Source organism: Dermochelys coriacea, chromosome 3 (assembly GCF_009764565.3).
Source record: "Dermochelys coriacea isolate rDerCor1 chromosome 3, rDerCor1.pri.v4, whole genome shotgun sequence".
NCBI lineage: Eukaryota > Metazoa > Chordata > Testudines > Dermochelyidae > Dermochelys > Dermochelys coriacea.
In genome coordinates this window covers 177,205-202,803 of record NC_050070.1, presented here as the reverse complement: position 1 = coordinate 202,803, position 25,599 = coordinate 177,205, and the positions used below count along the sequence as shown (strand labels likewise).

The 25,599-nt window shown below is 41.6% G+C and overlaps 1 protein-coding gene and 1 long non-coding RNA gene across 3 annotated transcripts in view; both read right to left on the bottom strand.

The window, feature by feature from the left end:
• Positions 1-16,798, bottom strand: part of ZNF512 (zinc finger protein 512) — a 48,259-nt gene extending 31,461 nt beyond the window's left edge. Inside the window, 2 exon segments of the mRNA XM_043509917.1 lie at positions 7,042-7,158; positions 16,758-16,798. Coding sequence (XP_043365852.1) covers positions 7,042-7,158; positions 16,758-16,789 — 149 coding nt within the window. The 5' untranslated portion in view covers positions 16,790-16,798.
• A 30-nt stretch (positions 16,799-16,828) lies between these two features.
• LOC122459135 lies at positions 16,829-21,037 on the bottom strand. Of its 2 annotated transcripts, none has more exons than XR_006279607.1 (3): positions 20,871-21,033; positions 20,548-20,675; positions 16,829-16,890 (listed from the first exon to the last, which is right to left on the bottom strand). It is a non-coding gene; the product is annotated as an uncharacterized LOC122459135 (long non-coding RNA). The 2 variants fall into 2 exon arrangements; XR_006279608.1 differs by having other exon boundaries at positions 16,840-16,890; positions 20,544-20,675; positions 20,871-21,037.
• Between the last annotated feature and the right edge of the window lie 4,562 nt (positions 21,038-25,599).

Here is a 25,599-nt window from a genome sequence, read left to right as displayed (position 1 = left end):
TTTCTGTTGGTGAGACAGACAAACTTTCGAGCCACACAGAGCTCTTCTTCAGTACTAAGTTACTAAGGTACTAAGTTACACCTGGGGGAATTCTGCACCACTGTGCAATGCAGAATTTGCTCAGAAATTAATGTTGTGCATGCAGAATTTCCTTTTTCTCCCACAGAAATTGGCTCCAGAGCTGCTGGCTGCCACTAGGGCCCACTGCACCCAGCAGCACCCAGTTCACAAATAGAGGACACTGCGGGGGCAGGGCGGGGCGGGGCGGAGCTAGAGGGTTCTCAGCAACTACAGTTCTCAACATGCCCCGAAGGAAGGAAGCATCCTGAAGGAAACTCCATACAAGCCCAGGACTCAGCATCTGGCTGTTGCTTCCTCTGGATCCCTGAGGAGTGGGGCCGGGTGGGGGTGGAAGACTCTGCAACTGGGTTCTGCGGGAGAGAGGATGCAGGAGTCTGGACTGGAGGGTGCCCCGCAGCTGGGCTCGGGCGGGGGGCCCGAGAAACAGAAACTGGGTTGTTGTTGTTGTTGTTGTTGTTGTAGTAAGAGTTTCTTTGACTCTGCTCCTGGAAGAAAATGTGTATGTGTGCACGCGCACGCGCTTGCTAACAGATATTTTGAAGTAGATTACTAAAATAATTGAAACTGGCATGATTACATAGCATTATTCTGACAAATAAAATATCCAGAATTTTAAAATATATAGTGCGCAGAACTTTTTGGTGCAGAATGCTCCCAGGAGTATAAGAGTGTCATAACTAAATACAAGATTGAACAGATAGTTTAATATAAGTAGTTAGCACATATTCTAAGGGACCATTAAAGATGAAGTGGCCTGTTAATTCATAACTTTGCTAGCCAAAACACGTGGGTGTATACTAGCACTTTTGTCAGTAAAATTTATGTCATGTAGAGGTGTGAAAAAAACCCACACTGCTGACCAGCAAAAATTACATAGACAGAAGCACAGACGTGGACAGCACTATGTTGGTGGGAAATGCTCTTATGCTGACATAGCTACCGCCGCTCATTAGGGGTGGTTTAATTATGTCAACAGGAGAGCTCTCTCACATTGGCACAGAGGGGCTACATGAGAGATCTTTTAGCGGCGCAGCTGCATTGGTACAATTGTGCTGCTGTAATATCTCTAGTGTAGACCTAGCCTAAAAATCATGGTCTTAATAAAGCACTGAATTTATGGCTTATTTTGTCCTACGACTACAGCGATGTTAACAGACCACTTCATCTTGAATGGTCCCTTGGAATACGTGCTACCTTATATTTAGCTATAACACTCGGAGCTCTTCCTCAGATCTGGGAAAGGTACTCAAAATAGCTTGAAAGCTTGTCTCTCTCACCAACAGAAGTTGGTCCAATAAAAGATATTACCTCACCCACCTCACACATCTAAAAGGAAGTTATTGTTCTACATACACTTCACAGACATTAAGGAGAGCTACGCAAGTGCATTTGAAGCTGGGTGGGGGGAGAGAAGAGGAGAGAGAGTCAGCCTAGCCCTTAAACACCCTGAGCAGGAGTGCATCCACCTAATTCATTACAGCTTCAAAATCTTCAGAAGAGAATGTTTACTCTTCTGACGATTTTTAACACTTTTTATCCTTGGCAGGGGCCAGGGTCATGGGCCTGAGTAGGCATCTGACAGAGGTCCGTTAGTTAGTGCCTTGATAAAGGCTGCTTGGAACTTTCATCAGCGCTGCCATTTGCAGTTTCTGAGTGGTCAATAGCTCCCTGGTGGTGAGGAGCGGAGCTGCGCTGGCTAGGCAGGGAGTTTTGGTATAAAAAGTCACATACTGGGTGAACTCAAGAGCCACAAACAGATGCAGCTAACAGTGGAGTTCCGGAGGGCATAACTGGGGACTCTGTGCTTGGAGGTAGTGGGACTTGGCGAGTGGTGTGTTTGGTCTGTTGGTGGGTTGTTTGTTTATTTGCGCTCTGTGTACAGGCTGCATAGCTAGGCCATGGGCCCTTGAGTAAGTAGATGAGACAGGCCTGTTTGCTGGTGCCTTGGTAAAGGCCACACAGCTCTAACTCTTGGAGCTTTGATCAACTCTGCTGTTTGCAGTCTCCGAGTGGTTAATTGCATCTTGGTGGTGAGTGGCGGAGCTAAGATGAGCTAAGCAAAGAGATTTGGACTATAAAGAATCACTTGTCAGGTGAACCTGAGCGCCATAAACAGAGACAGCTAACAGGGAGTTTCAGAGGGCATTTGGAAAGGGAGTGTGAGACGCTTTCCTTCCAGGGTCAGCTCTACATGTGATTTCAAGATAGCCAGCAATGAACAGTGGTGGCGAATGCAATGGATGTGCCATGTTTTCTTTCCTACCTGAACCCAGAAGGGACTTCCTGTGAATCAAGTGCAAGCTGGTGGCTGTGTTGGAGGAGAAGATTCTTGGATTGGAGGAGCAAGTAGAAATGCTACTGAGAATCAGAGAAGCTGAGGACATCTCAGATAGTTAGGCTCCGGAAGTATCAGCATCCCTGATTCAAGAAAGAAAGAAAGGAGCTTGCCACCAAGGAGCTGGAGAGAGAGAGAGAAGTCAGAAAGGAGGCCTTGGAGCTCGTAACCACTGGAGGCAAGAGGTCAAAGTGACATTCTACATGGCTGGAGACAGATGAAGATGGGTATGCCATGGCCACAAGAGAGAAGAGGACTGGAAGGAATTCCACAGCTAGAAGTTTCCAATTGATACCACATCCAAAACATGGAAACCGTGGACGACACCTCTCGTGATCCAGTTGGTCCAAGGGAATGGAGAGATGTATGGGACACACCGGTGGACAGCAGCTCAGCCCAACCTATAAGAAAAATCACACAGAGTCCTCCAACCGTCCAAGGAAGACGGACTATTGTTGGGGATTCAATACTAAGAAGAATCCAAACATTGTGCAAGGAACAGACAGACAATAGGACTGTCACTTTAAGATTGGACAGGCTTTTGAAGTCAACAGGAAAGGATCCATTGGTGTTGCTTCATATCTGCAGTAATGACACTGTGTTGTGGGGTATTTTGCAGATAGAGGACATCAAGGAACTCAGAAGCTTGCTGAAGAAGAATGACCAAGAGATCTTCTCTGAGATCCTTCTGGTCCTACGAACAAAGGAGGACAACAAGCAGAAGATTCTGGAAGTGAACCACTGGCTAGGTAGGTGGAGGAAGATTTTGGTTTTGTGGAACTTTGGTCTACCTTCTATGTAGTGAACGGCTGAATAGTTTGGAAGGAAGACAGGCTGCCTGGAGTAGTCAGGAGAACATTAAACTAATAATAAAAGGAGCAGAGGAGTGGGTAAAAAGGGAAGATATGAGCACTCAGCACACAATTGAAATGTTGAAACAAAATTAATTAAGGAACCAAAGGACACGAAGAGTAGAAATTAGGACAGTTGTGATTAAAAAAAAAATTGCGATAAAATCACGCTGTTAAACAACTGAATACCATTTATTTTCAATATTTTTGGATGTTTACTACATTTTCAAATATATTAATTTCAATTACAACACAGAATACAAAGTGCACAGTACTCACTTTATATTTATTTTTTATGACAAATATTTGCACTGTAAACAAAAAATTTTCAATTAATCTCAAATAAGTACTGTAGTGCAATCTCTATTACAAATGTTGAACTTACAAATGTAGAATTATGTAAAAAAAAAAAAAAGCTGCATGCATGTAAATACCTTGCAATGCCAGCTACAAAAGTGCCATGTGAACACCTGTTCTCACTTTCAGGTGACATTGTAAATAAAAGAGGCAGGCAGCAGTACCTCGTCAATGTAAACAAGCTTGTTTGTCTTAGCGATTAGCAGAATAAGAAGTAGGACGGCGTGGACTTTTAGGCTCTAAAGTTTTACACTCTTTTGTTTCTGAGTGCAGTTATGTAAACAAAAAAATCTGCATTTGTAAGTTGCACTTTTATGATAAAAGAGATTGTACTTTAGTACTTGTATGAGGCAAACTGAAAAATACTATTTCTTTTTTATAGTGCATATATTTGTAATAAAAAATAATATACAGTGAGCACTGTGCACTTTGTTGTAATTGAAATCAATATTGAAAATGTAGAAAAACACCCAAAAATATTTAATAATTTTCAATTGGTATTCTATGGTTATAAGTGCGATTAATCGTGATTAAAAAAATTAATCATGATTAAATTTTTTTTTTTAGTTAATTGTGTGAGTTAACTGCAATTAATTGACAACCCTAGTAGAAATTACTGAATTGCCTATACACCAATGCTAGGAGCATGGGCAAAAACAAGAGGAATAGGAATTTCTCATTCATTAACATAAAATTTATCTGGTTGGTATTTGTGAAACATGGTGGGAGGATTCCCATGATTGGAATGTTCAAAATCAAAAGGTTAAAACCTATTTAGGAAGATCAAGTGGGCAAAAAGTGGAGGGCAAGTGGCACTATGTCCAAAATGGCATTACCTCTTTCCTAACACTGATAACCAGGAGAAAATTATCTTGAATATTTACGAATCAATGTCCTAACAGATAGAGCACAAGATGGGGCATCAATCTGTGTCTGCTACAGACCACCAAAACATGCTAGTGAACTGGATGAGTGGCTCCTATAACGTGTAGGAAAAAAATAGCTGTGTGATCCTGAGACATTTCAATATGAGTAATGTATGCTAGAGGTCTCATGATGCCAATATTAAAACTATTTCTAAATATTACAGGTAACAATTTCCTAACTCAGAAAGCGTTATATCCAACATGAGAGCAGTCTATATGAGACCTCATCTTGACAGATAAAGAGGAACTGATCATGGAACTAAATTAACAATAACTTCAGTACAAATTATCATGACTTGATCACATTTATATTCTGTTTGCACACTAAAGTCCAGACCAATAATATACTGTGACAGGGTCAGGCCAGATGGCTACAGGAGAGTGATAGAAGGCAGATATATTAGCCCCAGGTTAAGTAGATCCCTTTTCCCTGGGTAAGGTAACAGGGAAGGTTCCAGAACAAGGAAGAACTTTCTGGAAACAATTAAGGCAGACAGGCTGATTAGGACACCTGCAGCCAATCAAGAAGCTGCCAGAATCAATTAAGACAGGCAGGCTAATCAGGGCACCTGGGTTTAAAAAGCTCCTCACTTCAGTTTGTGGTGTGTGCACCAGAAGCTGGGAGCAAGAAGCTGAGAGTGAAAAGGTGTACTACTGGAAGAATGAGAAGTACAAGCATTATCAGACATCAGGAGGAAGGTCCTGTGGTGAGAATAAAGAAGGGAGGAGGCCATGGGGAAGTAGCCCAGGGAGTTGTAGCAGTCATGCAGCAGTTACAGGAGCCACTGTAGACAGCTGCAATCCACAGGGCCCTGGGCTGGATCCCGGAGTAGAGGGTGGGCCCGGGTTCCCCCATCCCCCGCAACTCCCTACTGGATACCGGAGGAGTTGACCTGGACTGTGGGTTCCACCAGAGGGGCAGGTCTCTGGCCTGTTCCCCTATCTACTAGGTGGATCAGCAGAGACTGCGGGGATTGTTGTTCTTCCTTTTCCCCATGCTGGCCAGTGATGAGGCTAACTGAGTGAATGGCAGATTTGAGCCACAAAAGTGGCCAAACTGAGGGCTGCCGTGAACCTCTGAGGCGAGAAAATCCGCCAATAAGGCAGGACCCACCAAGGCAGAGGAGGAACTTTGTCACAATACATATACACCACTTGGGGCTTCAAGAGGACCAATTTCACAAAGCTGAAAACAATTATGAGCCAAATCAACTAGGAGGAAGAATTTAATCAAAAAAGGTGGCTGATCATTTGGAATTGTTTAAGAACACTATTAGATCAAAAAGCCATAACTGAGGAAGAAGGCTGGACTGGTTAAAAAACAATTTGGTTTAGAAGGAAAGTGAAGGCAGCTACACACACACACACACACACACACACACACACACACAAAAAGGGGAAGTTGATAGCAATGAATATAAATCAGAAGCTAGGAATTTTAGAAAATTGATAAGGGAAGCAAAAAGAGACACAAGGAGAAATCTGTGGCCAAAAAAAGAAGAAAGATTTTTTTAAAGTATATTGCAGGAAAAAAAAGAATGCTAACAAGGCATTACTAGATGGAAATGATAGAATCAAATATAATGCAGAAAAGAGAAGTATTCGGTAAATGTTTCTGCTCTCTATTTGGGTAAAAAAAACCCCCGTCATATTATAACACTTTCTATTCCGTTAGTATGTCAGCAAGGTGTTAAACAGCAGCTACTGAAGTCAGACATTTTAAAATTAGTAGGTCAGGATAACTTGCATCCAAAAGTTTTTTAAAAGAGCTAACTGAGGAGCTTACTGGATCATTACTGTTGATTTTCAAGAAATCTTGGAATAGCAGTGAAGTTCCAGAAGATTAGCTTTCTCCCAATATTTTTGAAAGAGATGACTGGGTGATTATAGGCCTGCTGGTCTGACATGGATCCCAGGCAAGATAATGGAGTGGCTGATATGGGACTCAATTAATAAAGAATTAGAGGATAATATATGCCTATCAACATGGATTTATGGAAACAGATCCTATCAAACTATTTTTTGGTGAGGTTACAAATTTGGTTCATAAAGGCAATAGTATTGATGCACTATAGATTTCTGTAAGGTATTTGACTTGGTACTCAACACATTTTAAATAAAAAACTAGCATGATAAAATTAACATGGCACATATTCAGGGATTAAAAGGTGGCTGAGAGGTCTCAAAATGTAATTGTAAATAGGAAATCATCATCAAATGGGTGTGGTGTCTACTGGGGTACCACAGGGACCTATTCTTGACCGTACTTTATTTAAAATTTTTATTAATGACCTAGAAGAAGGCATAAAATTAGCATTGATAAAGTTTGCAGATAACACAAATTGCGGGAGTGATAAATAAGGAAGAGGATAGGTTGCTGACACAGCAATCTGGATAGCTTGGTAAACTGGGTGCCAGCATATAAGATGCATTTTAATATGGCTAAATTTACTGTATACATTTAGGAGCGAAGAATGGAGGCCATACTTACAAGATAGGGGACTCTATCCTGCGAAACAGTGACTCTGAAAACGATTTGGGGGTCCTGGTAGTCAGGTGAACATGATGTTCCCAGTGTGGTACTGTGGCCAAAAGAGCTAATGCAATCCTGAAATGCACAAATTAGATAATCTTCAGTAGGAGCAAAGATGTTATTTTACCTCTGTATTTGGCACGGGTGCAACCACTGCTCTAATACTGTGTCAAATTCTGGTGTCCACAAATCAAGAAGGATATTGATAAAATTGGAGAGGGTTCAGAGAAGAGCCATAAGGATGATTAAAAATTTAGAAAATAAGCCTTATAGTGATGGACTCAAAGAGCTCAATCTACTTAGCTTAAAAAAAAAAGTTAAGGGGTGACTTGACTAAACTCTAAATACCTACACATGGAACAATTAGAGAAAGGTATAGCAAAATGTTGAAGCTAGACAAATTCAGACTGAAAATAAGGTGTAAAAGCTGAACAGTGAGAGCAATTCCACTGGAACAACTTACCAAGGGTCATGGTGGCTTCTCCATCACTGACAATCTTTCAATCAAGATTAGATATCTTTCTGAAAGATATGGTTTAGGAATTATTTTGGAGACTTACTCTGGTCTGTGTTATACAGGAGGTCAGACTAGATGATCATAATGATCCCTTCAGTCATCTATGAAAAGGGGCCATTCAAATCCACACTCCAGGTCAGAGCTGATCTAATAATAGCCTTCCAAAGAGATGTAAATGCCAGGTTATGGAGTGAAGCAGCAGCTGCCACAAGAGACTATTGGACTACCAGTATTACCAGAGAATACACCTCCAGAGAGTTCTTTATAAGAAAATCAAGCTAGAGTTTGTCACCATGCTATAGGTATGAGCTGCAAATACACAAATGTTTACACCTGTGGCAACTGCTCCTACCTTTAGTTGGCATGGCTTGTGGCTCAGAAGACAGCATCATAACAAATCCTGTGATTTACTCTATATTAAGACTTTCTGATTTGGAGTTTAGTGCTAAATAATGTCACCTATAAATGATCTGCTACCATCTGGGGTCAGATGGAGGCAGTGGTGTGCTCTCTTCTCAAATTCTGCCCACAACCCTGGAGTACTTGGCCGTTTCCACTAATATGATCAGCAACTAAATAGTTTTCAATGTCAACATTTAAATTGTTGGTTGTCTAAGATGTTCAGAACTTTCATAAGACCAAACGTGGCCCCAATCTTCTGCAAAGCACGTGTAAATGGGATTTGCACAGAGAATAGAAGAAGAACTGAAGGAAAACAAATATCCACCACCAATCTGGCAGCATTGTGTGGAGTAGCTGTTGAGATGCTCTGCTGCAATCACAGCCCATAAGCTGTAATAACAGTTGGAGGATCTGTGCTTCCTTGAGGTGGGGGAATCTGCCAAGTGGTGAATGCACTGGCTATCCCACTAATGCTTCCCCACCACGAAGCTCACAGCCTCATCACCCTTGCACAAAAACTGGAAAGTAATGGGGGATAAGTTGTGCCAGAGTGGGGAATTGTGTGCATCTGAGGGGAAGGGGTTACTTTCAGGAGAAGAGGCCATTGTCCTGCATTTAAGACTTTCCATAGGTATAGGAGACAGCACTTGACTCTTGGAGCTTTTATTTCTTTCTGTCTGCAGACTCAGCATTGCACTAGGTAACACTTGGAGCAACATATGATTATAAATTCATAGGCCAGAAGGGACCATTATGATCATCTAGTCCAGCAGTTCTCAAACTGTTGGTCGGGACCATAAAGGGGGTCAGGACCCCATTTTAATGGGGTTGCCAGGGCTGGCATTTAAACTTGATGGAGTCCAGGGCTGAAGCTGAAGCCCAAGAGCTTCAGCCCTGGGTGGCAGGGCTCAGGTTACAGGCCACCCACCTAGGGCTGAAGCCGTTAGGCTTGGACTTTGGCCTCTCCGCCCAGGATGGTGGGGTTCGGGCTTTGGTCCCCCCTCCTGGGGTCGTGTAGTAATTTTTGTCAGAAGAGGGTCACGGTGCAATGAAGTTTGACAACTGCTGATCTAGTCTGACCTTCTTTACAACACAAACCACAGAAGTTCCCCAAAATAATTCCTAGAGCATATCTTTTAGAAAAAAATGTTTGAACTTGATTTTAAAATGGTCAGTGATGGAGAATTCACCACAACACTTGGTAAATTGTTCCAGCAGCTAATTATTCTCACCATTAAAAATGAACACCTTAGTTCTAGTCTGAATTTGTCTAGGTTCAACTTCCAGCCATGTTAAGCCTTTCTCTGCTAGACCGAAGAGCTCATTTTAAAATATTTGTTCCCTGTGTAGGTACTTATAGACTTGGATCAAGTCACCCCTTAAATCTTCTCTTTGCTAAACTAAATGAGCGCTTTGAGCCTATCATTACAAGGTCTGTTTTCTAATCCTTTAGTTATTCTTTGTTGCTCTTCTCTGCAGTTTATCAACATCCTTCTTGAATTATGGACACCAGAACTGGAAACAGTATTCCAGCAGCAGTTGCACCAGCACCAAATAGAGTTAAAATAACCTCTCTACTCCTACTCAAGAATCCCCTGAAACAAAATCTTACAATTAATGGGATATCGTGAGAATTTCTCAGCTTTGTTCCTTGTTCTTAGCCAGATTTCACAAGAAATATATGCATACTTTTTTTTTCCCTCCCAAGAGATCTCTTGATCTTCTGTTGCTGTGCCCAGGTCCTGTATCCTAGCAAAACAGAAAGAGGAACAATTCAGGATAGTACCATAAGGATTTTTCTTCTTGTGTTAGTTTTTCAGTTCACATAATAAACTGTACCTTACTAATCTATCTCTGTCATATCACTTATGAAGGGGAAGTGCTGTCCTCTTCAGTGAAAAAAAAATTGTTCACCCCTCAAACCTGGGTGAACTTTTAAAGGAATTAGAATAGGGACCAACCCATGCAGTGGGAGATCTAATCCCTTTTCTTGCACAGGGGCACAATGAAGTTTTCATTATCCCAAGCCATTCATTCCCAATAGATGGGTGACTAAACTCAGCCTGGACTCTCTCACTTGATGGCAATTGGATCAGATCCCCAGCAACGTGTTCCAACTTCTAAAGTATTACTTTTTCCTAATTTTCCTATCACAGTTTAAGCCTGTTCTTACTTGCTCTATAGTAAGAATCACTAGCCTCTAACCTGGCTTAAACACTTTTTCTCCTGTCTCCTCCAACATTGTTTCTGGGTTGTATACGCTCCTGTCTCCTAACCTTTTCTCCTGTGTCTTATTCACCAAATCTTGTCATTTTTTCCATTCCAGTTTGTCTCCATTATGAAATGAGGGTCTTCAAATAAATCCTTGCCAGGTTGGGACAGCACTTAAGACATCAAGGTGATAGGGGCCATATGAATTCCCAAGAGGGAATAAGGATCTCAGCTGCACACCATTAGTCCCATCCAAAGTCTCATTTTCCACCTCCCTCCTCAGTAACATCTCAGGCCTAACTAAGTTTCAATATCAAGCAGTCAGCACAATCCTTTTTCAATAGCCCTCTATGCTTCAGGCTTGGGAACCCAGAGTGTATAGCTTTCCTGTTCTAAATGGGCTGGACATCTACATCTTCACAGCATTACAACACTGAAGATATGGATGGCACAGTGTTGAGAAAAGCTACAGTGTTTCCCCAAATCCAGTGCCTAGTAAAGATATGATTGACTCAGGTGACAGAACAGCTGTGGTCCAGGGTGAGAGGTCAAGTTCTATCATGGATTAGAAACTGGCTAAGAGACAGAAAACAGACAGGCTAAATTGTCAATTTTCTTCATGGCAAAAGGTTAACAGCAGGTGCCACAAAGTTCCCTTTCAACGATGGGGCTTGCTTAATGTATTAATTATCTGGAGGAGGGAGTTAGTAGTGAGGTGACCAAATTTGCAGATGACACAAATTATGTAGACTGGTCAGAGATGGAGGCAATGGGGAAAAACTTCAGAGGGATCCTAACAAAACTTGGGAAAATGAGCAGCACAATGGCAAATGAATGTCAACGGATGTTGACAAATGCAAAGAAATGCAAAATGGAAGGAATAATTCACTATTCACATAGTGCTGACTTCTAAATGTCCTGTACAAACCAGGAAAGATCTGTGGGTCGCTGTTGGCAGAACCAGTCAAAAAAAAAACAAAAACAAAAAACATGTTCGAATGCTAAAGGAATAGGATGGTGAAAAAAGTTATAATTACGGCTGTCAATTAATCGCAGTTAACTCCAGGGATTAACTGGAAAAAAAATGGGATTAAATTTTTTTTTTTTGCGATTAATCACACAGTTAAACAATAGAATACCAATTGAAATTTATTAAATATTTCTGGATGTTTTTCTTTTTCAAATATATTGATTTCTATTACAACACAGAATACAAGGTGTACAGTAGTCACTTTATATTTTTGTTTACAAATATTTGCACTGTAAAAAACAAAAGTATTTCAATTCACCTAATACAAGTACTGTAGTGCAATCTATTCTGAAAGTGTAACTTACAAACGTAGATTTTTTTTGTTACATAACTGCACTCAAAAACAAAACGTAAAATTTTAGAGCCTACAAGTTCATTCCGTCCTACTTCTGGTTCAGCCAATCGCTAAGGCAAACAAATTTGTTTACATTTGCGGGATATACTGCTGCCTGCTTCTTATTTATGTCACCTGAAAGTGAGAACAGGTGTTCGCATGGCACTTTTGTAGGCAGTGTTGCAAGGTATTTACATGCCAGATATGCTAAACATTCATATGCCCCTTCATGCTTCAGCCACCATTCCGGAGGACATACTTCCATGCTGATGATGTTCATTAAAAAATAGTGCATTAATTAAATTTGTGACTGAACTCCTTGTACGTCCACTGCTCTGTTTTACCCACATTCCGCATATATTTCATGTTACAGAAGTCTCGGATGATGACCCAGCACATGTTGTTTGATTTACAAACACTGTCACTGCAAATTTGACAAATGCGAAGAAGGTACCTGTGATGTTCCCCTCTGGCGTTATCCGGACTGGTGATCTGCTAGGTCACGCCAATCCTTGACTCTGGGAACCAGCCTTACCCTGCTCTGCTGTGAGAACCTCCCTATTCCTGGGATGTTCATGCACAGCCTCTGGCATGTAAGCTGCTCCCAGCTACTTGCAACTGAATGACACTAGCAAATATCTCCGGGCCCAGAGACAACCCTAGGAACCTCTGTCTTGCAGTGTCCAGTTATGCCCCCTGGACGCTGCAAGCTTATACGACTTGGTAAATGTAACAAAGAAATTGACATGTACCGTTTGTTATGCCAAGGGGAGACTCTGACACACTTCAAACCAAACGCACTGCTTCGGGTAGAACAAACAAATTTGTTAACTATAAAGACAGATTTTAAGTGATTATAAATCAAAACACAAGTCAGATTTGGTCAAATGAAATAAAAGCAAAACGCATTCTAAGCTGATTTTAACACTTTCAATGCCCTTACAAACTTAGATGCTTCTCACCACAGGCTGGATGGTTGCTCCTCAGCCAGGCTCTCCCCTTTGATCAACACTTCAGTCGCTTGGTGTGGTGTCTGTAGATGTAGGTGGAAGAGGGAGAGAGCATGGCAAATGTCTCTCCCGTTTACTATGTCCTTTCTTCCCCCTTGGCTTTGCCCCCCACCCCCTTCAGAGTCAGGTGAGCATTACCACATCACAGTTCCAAACTGACCAAAGGAAGGGGGGTGACTCCCTCGAGAGTCTAACGATTCTTTTTTTGCTCCCTAAGCCATCACCCTTTGTTCCTGTGTGGTTGGGCTGGGTTTGTCTCATCAACACCATGATGAGATGTGAACTGCCTTTCTGCTCTTGCAGAGTTTTTGTCTGGGCTTATTTTAAGCCATGGGGATACATTTTCAATCTCATGACTATATACATGAAATTATAACCTATAACATCACTATAACAACAATGGTCAGTACATCATGTGCCTTCCGAAGACACCCGACACGACAAACTTTGCATTGAATATCACAATCATTTTACAAGGGGCTGCTGGGTGTCCCCCGGAGGTACAGAGCATCACAGTACCAATGTGAGATTTCTAAAAAATAGCTACAGCTCTTGACCCAAGGTTTAAGAATCTGAAGTGCAGTACAAAATCTGAGGGGGACAAAGCATGGAGCATGCTTTCAGAAGTCTTAAAAGAGTGACACTCAGATGTGGACACTGCAGAACCCGAACCACCAGAAAATAAAGTCAACCTTCTGCTGGTGGCATCTGACTCAAATAATGAAAATGAACATGCATCAGTCCGCTCTACTCTGGATTGTTATTGAGCAGAACCCAGTCATCAGCATGATGCCTATCCTCTGGAATGGTGACTGAAGCACGAAGGGACATATGAATCTTTAGCGCATCTGGGGGCACATAAATATCTTGCAACACTGCCATGCAAACGCCTGTTCTCACTTTCAGGTGACATTGTAAACAAGAAGCGGGCAGCGTTATCTCTTGCAAACGTAACCAAACTTGTTTGTCTGAGCAATTGGCTGAAGTAGGACTGAATGGACTTGTAGGCGCTAAAGTTTTACATTGTTATTTTTGAAAGCAGGGTTTTTTTTGTACATAATTCAACATTTGTAAATTCAACTTTCATGATAAAGAGATAACACAAGTATTGTAGTGTAAGGTGAATTGAAATACACTATTTCTTTTGTTTTTTACAGTGAAAATATTTGTCATCAAAAATATAAAGAGCACTGTACATTTTGTATTCTGTGTTGTAATTGAAATTAATATATTTGAAAATGTAAAAAACATCCTTCTATTATTGTTTAGCAGTGCAATTAATCATGATTAATTGTTTTAATTGCTTGACAGCCCTAGTTATAATGGCATTATGAGAGAGACAAGGTGAGTGAGGTAACATCTTCCACTGGACCAACTTCTGTTGGTGAAAGAGAGAGACAAGCTTTCGAGCTCACTTTATCTCTCTAATATCCTGGCATCAATATAGCTACAACTACGCTGCATTAAATAATGGCATTATATAAATCAGAGGCTCACCCTCACTGGGCATATGATGTTCATTTCTGGTGGCCACCCTATGTACTTCTGTAGGACGAGAGATTGAAAAGATTGGACTGTTTAGTGAGGTGACAGAAGAGCAAGGATATGATAGCAGGATAAAAAAATGACAGGCCCAGAGAAGTTGGATTCAATGTTCCTATTTACCCTCTCAATAAAAGAGCAGGGGAACAGCCAACAAAATTGAAAGACATTACGTTTAAAACTGATAAAAGAAAATATCTTTTTACACAATGCATATCCAACCTGTGGATCTCAATACCACTACACATTATTGAAGCCAAGAGCTTTGCATGATTCCCAAAAGGACTGGACAGTTATATGGACAATAAGACAACTTTGTTTAGTTATTGCAGGCAATACAGTATTTGCATTGCTGTACAGTTTAAAAAAAATTCAACCTATCCTGCTGTTTCTTCAGTCTGGATATTAAAAATAAAACTTATAATTTTAAATCAGTCTGCTCTTCAAATGTTTTAGTGGTACACGCTAAACTATATGGGGAAAAAAAAAAAGCCTCTTACAGGCTGCAGTACCACACAAACGTGAAAGAGAAAAATACTGCTGTAGGTGAGTTTCTATTAGCAGAGATAGCAGTTTCACTGTGGGTATGTCTTCACTGCAGTTACCTTGAGTGTATAACAAGTTACATTTCTCAAGTTAGCCAAGCTCAAGTGACCACACCATGAAACAACATTTGAGCTGCTGTGTCCACCCAGCTGTTGCACTCACTCTCATGTAACACTAAGACATCTGGGGACACAACCCACGGTTCTCTGCACTGCAGTAAGCTGAGCTGCTCTATGAATTCTTCCCCAATAAATTGCAAAGAAGTTGTCTGTCCTTACAGGGGGAACTTTGGGACAGCATTGGAGGACCAATGGCACTCAAGTGGAGCTAGCCTATGTCCACACTACAGTGGTCATATTAGCAGCTGACAAGTGGCACTAACTCAAGCTTTAGCTTATAACCCCGGACAAACCAACCAATTTGAATCTAAAGCACCACCACACTCAAGTTAATAAGTTGTATGGATGGAACTTGAATTGGGGGTAACTCAAATTAACTTTGCTATGAAGAAACTCTATGGCATAGTGTTCACTAAAGGCTTCTGGCTCAATGCTATCAGAAGTGATGTTACAAAAACACAAAAGCTTCCATTATGCCAACAAGAAGCAGGCACATGAAAGACAGTATCCCCACTTCAGGGCCATAACCCTGGTATCAGGTGCCAACCTCATTTTACTGATATCCAACCAATTTCCAAATACTTAAAGAAAGGTAAGTAGACAAAGTCCCTGTCACAAGGACTTAGATTCTAAAGAGACAGTAACAAATTCAGGCACAGGATTGGATATTGAATGAACAGTGACATTTTACATGTAAATTATGGGTCCCCTGAATACCCGGGTGGATAAAAATCAAGGATTTAAATAAATAAATAAAATAAAAAATTTTTAAATTGTTTTGATAAAATGCTTTTTGGGGAAAAAATAAAACTATCTAAAGATAGTTTTAATGAAAACACATTATAGTTCAAAGATATCTCATCATGGAATAGGGATTATAAATTCTAATTCTATAGTATGAGACAATATATCCATGTAATGTTTAAGAAACGTTTTGTAAATACGTTCCAATAGTTCATGGATTAGGGACCCAATTTTATGGTGTTCCAGGGGCTTCTGTATAGATTATTTAATATATTTTTTTTTATCTACCTATTGGGACTCAGTGCTTAGTCCAGAAGATACCATCAGAGATGCTTAGTTTTGCAGTTCTTAAGCTGTGCATTTGTGTCTCCAGAGATAACATGCTTGTTAACAGTAAAAAATGTTTTAAAATAAAAATAAAATAAAAAATAAATATATAAAAGGTGAGAAACAACAGACCTCAACCCTATTGTCCCTCTGCAAATTTGTGTACACAGAGTCAATCCCTTACCTCTCTCTAAAAGTGCAAAGTTTCAAAAAGTTCAATGAATAGAAGATGGTTGGGGGCGGAATAGATCTGGACAAGGAGAAGAAGTCTGGAGATAAATGTGAGAAGGGAGGGACAGGCAGTAGAAACAAAAGTGAAACTGTTTGAGCAGCACATTCCAGAAGTCTTGAGGTCTTTCTGGGCATAGCCTTCATTGATCTGAAATCTACCCTGCCATTCTCTCACTAGAAGGGAAAATCTATAATGGCAGCAGGCCGTAAGAGAGACCCAATTTCGGAATATTTCAATGAAGTTCCTCAACCTGTGGGTAAGACACACACACGTGCAACAAAGAAACGCAAGGCCTAGTTGCCCGAATGAAACATCATGAGAAGTGTTCCTTCTCAGGAGGAAGCTGTATTGAAGATGATGAAAGGAACATGTCTGAACATGCAGGATCTTCAGGTTGGTAAACTTTTTTATTTCGTACTTCTTTCTTAAGGATTGCCTGTTTACCTTCTAGACTATTCTTGAATTCTCATTTTGAGCAAAAAAATATAGTTGTTACTTTATGGTACTATCATTTTAGATGCAGTTGTGATAAATAAATAGCTGAAATAGGCAGATCTTCCTTTTACAATTTCACCTTTAAAGTAGTATGGAGTGACAGTGAATGCAATGAGTACTACTAAATGAGCAGTATGGTGGTAATAATTAAATAACTGCATTGACTTATTTTGTTTAGGAGAATCCATCCTCAACATACAGGATTCTGAAGACTATCCACCTTCAAGATCACCATCATTTTCTATAGTTTCAGAGTTTTCAGTCACATCATGTATGTCACATAGTCACAGTACATTACCTGTAGCAAAAAGGAAAAAAAAAATCTCCATCATCCAGAAACAACCATAGATAAATTTGTGATAAGAACCAGCAGATTACAAAAAGAGGTAATTGATGAAAAAATTGCCTGGTTTGTTTATGCAACAAACTCTCCTTTCTGTATGATTGAGAACCCACAGTTCATTAACATGGTTCAGTCATTAAGACCAGGATACAGTCATCCCAACAGAGCAGATGTTGCAGGCGAATTGCTGGATAATGTGTATGAAAGAGAAATTGAGCAGTGTGCAAAAGGTTTAGAGGGTAAAATTGTTAACCTAAGTCTTGATGGGTCCACAATGATCCTGTTGTATGGGCTTGCGTGACAACAGAAGAAGGGAATGTCTTCCTTACAGAAACAATTGATACATTAGGAAATGCACACACAGCAGAATACTTACAAGAAGTAGCAGTAAAAGCTATAACAAACTGAAAAAAAATGCAAATGTCTAGTACGCAGCTTGGTCACAGACAATGCTGCAATTGTATCCGAGAAGAAATTTAGAAGAGAGTCCCAAGCTAATAACATAAGGTTGCAGTGCTCCTCTGATGCACCTTCTAGCCAAAGGCTTCAGCGTTCCAGAAAAAGGCTAATGTTGTTGAAACTGCAAAATACTTCCATAACAATTACTTTGCAGCCGCTGCTCTGAAAAAAGTGGGAGGAACCAAGCTAACTCTCCCACAAGACATGTGATGGAACTCAGTAGTGGACTGTTTTGAGCACTATATCAAGAACTGGCCTAATCTGATGACAGTTTATGAACAAAATCGTGAAAAAATAGATGGCCCTGTCACAGCCAAAATTCTCAACATTGGGCTTAAGAGAAAGGTTGAACATGGGCTGAGTACCCTGAAGCCTATTTATGTAGCCTTGAACAAAATGCAGGGAAATAGTTGTTTTATTGCTGATGCTGTTGAAATTTGGAAGGAACTGAGTGAGATCTTTAAAAGAGAAATATGCAATGACAGAGGTAAATTACAAGCATTAAAAAAAACGAATGGGACAAGCACTATCTCCAGCTCATTTTCTTGCAAATATTCTCAATACTCTGTACAAGGGTCAAACCTTAATTGCTGAATAAGAGGAGTTGGCTATGACATGGACATCCAGCAATCATCCCTCCATAATGCCAACTATAATAAACTTCAGAGCTAAGGGTGAACCATTATATTTGCCGATGAAGTTTTAAAGAAAGTCACACCAGTGAACTGGTGGAAGTCACTTAAGCACTTTGATTCAGAGACTGTTGAAGTGATAATCTCACTTTTAACAGCAGCAACTTCTTCTGCCGGTGTAGAAAAAATATTTTCTTCCTTTGGACTAATTCATTCCAAATTAAGAAATCATTTGGGACCTAAAAAGGTAGGAAAGCTTGTTTTCCAAATTATGAACAAACAGGAAAATGAAGGTGAAGACATCCGCACCGGTCACTTGCTGGAGGATTCTCTGCACCTTGAAGTCTTTAAACCATGATTTGAGGACTTCAATAGCTCAAACATAGGTGAGAGGTTTATCACAGGAGTGGGTGGGTGAGATTCTGTGGCCTGCACTGTGCAGGAGGTCAGACTAGATGATCATACTGGTCCCTTCTTACCTTAATATCTATGAGTTAGCGGCAGAAGCCAATGTTTTAGGTTTCTCATGTTGACCTGGCTGACAGTTGATTAAATTTGGGGTTTTTTTTAAATATTTCATTTAACTATTTTAGTTAAAAACAATTAACAAAAACAAACCCGATTTTAAAAAACTTGAATGTTTAACTAAACTCAAAAATTCATGTTTATTTTAAACAAACATGTTTGCTGCTGAAAAAAAAAATCCAGAATACATAACGTTGTTGTTTTTGTTAAATATAAGAACGGCCATACTGGGTCAGACTAAAGGTCCATCAAGCCAAGTATCCTGTCCTCTGACAGTGGCCAATGGCAGGTGCCCCAAAGGGAATGAACAGACAGGTTATCATCAAGTGATCCATGCCCTGTCACCCAATCCCAGCTTCTGGCAAACAAAACAATTTAAATGTCTGTCTGGTAACATTCTCCTCCTAATACAGCATGGCAAGAAAATCCTCTAAATATTAATGATTAACCTGTTGAATTAGAGAGAGTTCACCTCCCAATTACTTCATAAATACCTGCTTCAATTACCTTTGGTAAATGAAATAACCAATCATTCATTTTCTGATATAACTGCAAAACTAATCTGAAAAGTTTTCAAAAGAAATAACTTTAAAAATGTATGGTGTGTACCTTCTAAAAATGAAACCTAGATCTCTGAGTTGTGAAGAATACATATTAATCTTATAACAACCAACAAGAATGTACTTTTATGTAGAAATCCATGATTAAATCGAGTCTTCCTGAGTAGTGATTTAAAACTTGATTTAAGTTTGATTTGAATCAAATCCACCCTGATGAACACTGTTTGAATCTTGCAGAAGTATTTGTAATTAATCATCAACAATTCCAGTGCAGTTATGTGTCTGATGAGATGTTAATCAAGGTGCTTACAGATGCACATGGATAAAGAGGGGTCAGCCTCAGCACCAAATGTCCATGTGCTGTGTGGAAAAGTGTATTCCCGTTGCTAAAACTCTATTACAGGTTTCAGAGTAGCAGCCGTGTGAGTCTGAGCAGCAGTGTAAGTATCCACAAAAAGAACAGGAGTACTTGTGGCACCTTAGAGACTAAGAAATTTATTTGAGCATAAGCTTTCGTGAGCTACACCTCACTTCATCAGATGCATGCCATCATGATGCCATCATATGCCAGCAATGCCCCTCTGCCATGTACATTGGCCAAACTGGACAGTCTCTACGTAAAAGAATGAATGAGCACAAATCAGACGTCAAGAATTATAACATTCAAAAACCAGTTGGAGAACACTTCAATCTCTCTGGTCACTCGATCACAGACCTAAGAGTGGCTATACTTCAACAAAAAAGCTTCAAAAACAGACTCCAACGAGAGACTGCTGAATTGGAATTAATTTGCAAACTGGATACAATTAACTTAGGCTTGAATAGAGACTGGGAATGGATGAGTCATTACACAAAGTAAAACTATTTCCCCATGGTATTTCTCCCTCCCACCCCACCCCCCACTGTTCCTCAGATATTCTTGTTAACTGCTGGAATTAGCCTACCTTGCTTGTCACCATGAAAGGTTTTCCTCCTTTCCCCCCCCTGCTGCTGGTGATGGCTTATCTTAAGTGATCACTCTCCTTACAGTGTGTATGATAAACCCATTGTTTCATGTTCTCTGTGTGTGTGTGTATATAAATCTCTCCTCTGTTTTTTCCACCAAATGCATCCGATGAAGTGAGCTGTAGCTCACGAAAGCTTATGCTCTAATAAATTTGTTAGTCTCTAAGGTGCCACCAGTACTCCTTTTCTTTTTGCGAATACAGACTAACATGGCTGCTACTCTGAAACCTATATTAACATAGTGCCTAGGAGCCCTAGTCGTAGTCCAGGACCCCACTGTGCTAGGCCCTGTACAAACACAAAACAAAACATGCTCCCCTACCCGAGAGTTTATAATCTAAGTTTAAGGCAAGAGACACCAGATGGACACAGACCTACAGACGTGGAATACAAGGTAGCGTGATGACAGGCTATGGTCTCTATTTACCTACTTTGTAGTTTGCACCTTCTCCACCTACAGAGACAAGCTGCTCCTTTCCGGCCGAGAACCCGCCAGTAACTCGAGCTGGGCTCCCCCGGGCACGGAGACACCCCTGCCCTAGACAGCTCACAGCCCAGCCTGAAACAAGACACAAGTCAGTGGGGCACAAAGGGTGGAGCTGGCGGGACGCGCTCAGCCAGGGCTGCCCCTTGGCCCCCAGAGCCCATGGACCGGCGGGGGCGGACGGCACAGAGCACAGCACGGGGAGAGGGAAGCTGAGCTGCCTGAAGCCGGGGGGTGTCCGGGAAGAGGGGGCGGGCAGGAAGCACTTACCAAACAGCCGCCGCTCCGCCTGGCGCGCGCCCAACTACAGCCTCATCGCTGTGCACCCCACACAAACAAACATCAGCGCTCACCCACGTGACCCAAACAGGCTCGTGGTGACATAATCTTGGCGCGCCTCAACCATAGAGTCAAACCCTCCGAAGAGCGGCCGTTTCCGAGAGTGCCGCGCCCCCTCCCACTCTGGCGGACCAGCCCCAGTCCCCGGGCAGCAGCAGGAGTCAGGGTGTGTGTGACCACAGCCCGAGGCGGAGCGGGCCCGGCCGCTTCCCCTGCCGTGCCGGTCCCCTCACCACGTCCTCTGATGCCAGCCCCCTAGCGCATGGCTGGCGCCACATCCCCCCTTTGCCGTAGTCCATTGGCTCCCCTCGGTGGCATCAAACACAGGCTTCATGCCTTTGCCTTGGGGCCCTTCCTAGCCTAGCCCCAAGAAAACCAGGCACCTCTGCTGTGTGCCCTTCAGAAGCCAGCTAGCTGGCCATGCCCAGGCAGGTGGCCAGCTGTGAGTATTGCTCACTCAGCCTAAATTGCTACTGGCAGCTGGAGGGGCAGGTGAGGACCTGATGGCAGGAGTGGAGTTATGGGAGCTGGAGAGAGAGGCTGCCTGTGCAGTCTCCTCCTAATCATGAACTACGACTGAATCCTCTTCTGAGCCATCTGAATGAAAAGGTCACGGTTCCTTCTGGCTCCTTTGACTTCTCCCCCTCCCCCAACTAGGGAACCACCTGCCAAAACAAGCTCAGGAAATATCTTTTGAGTAGCCATCAAACTGTGATCATAATGGTGCTGCATTCCCCTTTGTGTCCTTTAGAGTGTCTGGCCTAGATTATAAACTCAGAAAGGACCACTGTAATCATCTAGTTTGATTTAGAAGTGTGTTATTAGAACATAGAATCATATAGGACTGGAAGGACCTCAAGAGGTCATCTAGTCCAGTCCCCTGCACTCCTGGTAGGACTAAGTACACCAGGGGTCTCAAACTCAATTTACCTTAGGGCCAGTGCCAGTCCTCAAATCCTCCCAGGGGGCCAATAATGTCACTCATGCTGCCCAGATCCTGCCCCCCCAAACTCCACCCCCCACCTGCCTAAGGCTCTGGGATAGGGTAACCAGATGTCCCATTTTTATAGGGACAGTCCTGTTTTGTGGGACTTTCTCTTATATAGGTGCCCATTACTCCCCACCCCCATCCTGTTTTTTCACAGTTGCTGGTCGCCCTACTCTGGGAGGGAGTTTGGGTGGGGGAGGAGGTCTAGGATAGGAGATTGGGGTGCAGGCTCCGGAAGGGAGTTTGGATTCAGAAGGGGTGAGAGGTTGGACTGTGTGAGGGAGTCTGGGTGGGAGAGGAGGTCTGGGGTGCAGACTCCGGGATGGAGATTGGGTGCTGGCTGCAGGCTCTGGGCTGGGGATGGGGGTGCAGGAGGATGGGGTGGGGTTGCAGGCTCTGGGAGGGAGCCTAGGGTGGGAGGGGGTGTGTGGGAAAGGGGAGGGGATGCAGGCTCCAGGAGGGGGTTGAGGTGTGTGGCACTTACGTGGGGCTCCAAGGGAGGGTGGGCCAGATCGGGGGGGCCTCCACACGCTGCTGCACCGCCCCCATAGCTTCCCATTGGCCGCAGAGGTGCTTGGGGCAGGGGCTGCTCGCGGAGGTACAGCCTTGCCCCGCCCCAGGGCCGCAGGGAGTGGCTGGTAGATACATGGAGTGAGCAAGCAAAAGCCACTCAGCTCCACTGCGCTGCCGGTAGTGAGTGGAGCACTGGGCCATTTTAAATCACCCGGGGGGAGTGCCCCGGGGCTACAGGCAGGGACCCGGCCCCAGAATTGCTGGAGCCACACGGGGCCACATTGGGGAGGTTCTCAAGCCGCAAATGGCCTGTGGGCTGGGAGTTTGAGACCTCTGATTTAGACCATCCCTGACAGGTGTTTGTCTAATCTGCTCTTAAAAATCTCCAATGATGGAGATTCCACAACCTCCCTAGGCACTTTATTACATTGCTTAACCACCCTGACAGTTAGGAAGTTTTTTCTAGTGTCCAACCTAAACCTCCCATGCTAGCTAATGTGTTATAGAAGGCTAGTTTAATGGCTGAAGCACAAGCCTAAGGTTTGAGAGACTTGGGATCAATTTCCTGCTCTACCAGAGACTTCCTTGTAACCTTGTGTAACCTTGAGCAAGTCACTTAGCCTATCTGTGCCTCAGTTCCCCATTTGTAAATGGGGATAATAATACTTTTCTATTTCATGGTGGTGTTGTGAGGATAAAGTGGTGAAGTTCTCAGATACTGTAATAATAGGAGCCAGCCATACAAGAACCTTAGAAAAAAGCCGAATGTAAACAAGGCAGTGAAGACTTTAACAGGTGGTAAATTGGTTGCCTTAAAAACCAAAGAAGTTCCAACATATTAGCTAACATACATCTTTAGTTAGACAAAGTCTAGCATTCACACTCTGGTAAACTGAGGAGAGTCTAGAGGATGTTTTCGGAGTTGTGCCGATAAGTCCATTTGTATTAAGTCAACCATTTATATTTCCACTTTCTTCTTTCGGCATTAAATGGACAAGTGAAAAATTTTTAACCTCTCCTCATTGCCTTGGTCTCCTTGTCTGTCTCCTTCACTTGGATTTTTCTCTCTAGAACTCCAATCTCCCTTCCCTTTCTTTAGAATTTTTTCCCCTTCAGATTAATTCTCAATCAATATTTATCTTCTGTATTTGGGATGAAAAAAAGATGATGCTTTCTCATCATACAGTGATAACACTCTTTCCATTCCACTAGTATTTCTGGACGGCCTTAAACAGAGGTTAGACATTTTAAAATCAGCAAGTCAAGATAACTTGCTTCCAAGAGCTTTAAAAGCGCTTGCTGAGGAGCTCGCTGGACCATTACTTGATGATTTTCAATCGGTCTGTAAGCACTGGAGAAGTTCCAGACGATTGGAAGAAAGCTAACTTTTTAAAAGGGTAAATGGGATGACCCAGGTAATTAGAAACTGTCAGCCCGACATTGATCCCAGGCAAGATAATGGAGTGGCTGAAATGGGCCTCGATTGATAAAGAACTAAGGGAGGTTAACATAACTAATGCAAATCAACATGGGTTTATGGAAAATAGATCCTGTCAAATTAACAAGATTTTTTTTTATAAGATTACAAATTTGGTTGATAAACATAATAGTACTTACATAATATAATAGACATCATCTGTAAGGGCTTGACTTGCTATTGCACAACATTTTGACTAGAAAATTAGAACATTATAAAATGAACCTGGCACACATTAAATGGATTAAAAACTGGCTAACTGATAGGTCTCAACAGGTAACTGCAAACAGGGAATTGTCATCAAACAGATCTGTTCCCTGGGTCCCTTATGGGATTGGTTCTTGGACCTACATTATTTAACATTTTTACTAATAACCTGAAAGAAAACATAAAAATTGGGGAAATGGTAAATAATGAAGAGAGCAGGTCACTGATTCAGAGCAATTTAGATCACTTGGTAAATAGCACAGGAAAACAATATGTTTTAATACAGCTAAATGTAATATATGCATCTTGGAAGAAAGAATGTAGGCCATATGTACAGGATGGGAGACTCTATCCTGGGAAGTAGTGACTTTGGCAAAGATTTTGGGGTTATAGTGGATAATCAGCTAAACATGAGCTTTCAGTGTGATGCTGTGGCCAAAAGAGCTAATGTGATTCTGGAATGCATAAATTGGGGAATTTCGAGTAGGGGTAGAGAGGTTATTTTATGTCTGTATTTTGCACTAGTATGACCACTATTGGAATCCTGTGTCCCTTTCTGGTGCCCACAATTCAAGAAAGATGTTAATAAATTGGAGTGAGTTCAGAGAAGAACCACAACAATGATTAAAGGAGTAGAAAACATGCCTCACAGTTATAGAGTCAAGGAACTCAATCTATTTATTGTAACAAAGAGAAAGCTAAGGGGTGATTACAATTTAAGTATAGATCTCTATCATATATAGATAACAAATATTTAACAATGGACTCTTCAGTTTATCAGAGAAAGGCATACCATGATCCAATGGCCGGACGTTAAAGATAAACAAATTCAGACTGGAAATAAGGCATACGTTTTTAACTAGTTAAGTCCAAAGCAGACTGTGAAGAGTTAGAAAGGGATCTCACAAAACTGGGTAACTGGGAAAGAAAATGGCAGATTAAATTCAATATTCATAAATGCAAAGTAATGCATATTGGAAAACAATCTGAACTATACATACAAAATTATGGGATCTAAATGAGTTGTTACCACGCAGGAAAAAGATCTTGGACTTATTTATGATAGTTCTCTGAAAACATCTGCTCAATGTGCAATGGTAGTCAAAAATCTAACAGAATCCTAGAAACCATTAGGAAAGAGATAACAAGCCAGAAAATATCATAATGCCACTATATAAATCCACTGTGCTCCCACACCTTGAATAAGGCATGCAGTTCTGTTCGCCCTATCTCAAAAAAGATATATTAGAATTGGAAAAAGTACAGAGAAGGGCAACAAAAATGATTAGGAGCATAGATCAGCTTCTATATGAGGAGAGATTAAAAAGATTTGGACTGTTCATCTTGGAAAAGAGATGACTACAGTGATATATTATAGAGCTCTGTAAAACCTGGAATGGCGTGGAGAAAGTAAATAAGGACGTGTTATTTACCCATTCATAACACAAGAACCAGGTGTCACCCAATGAAATGAA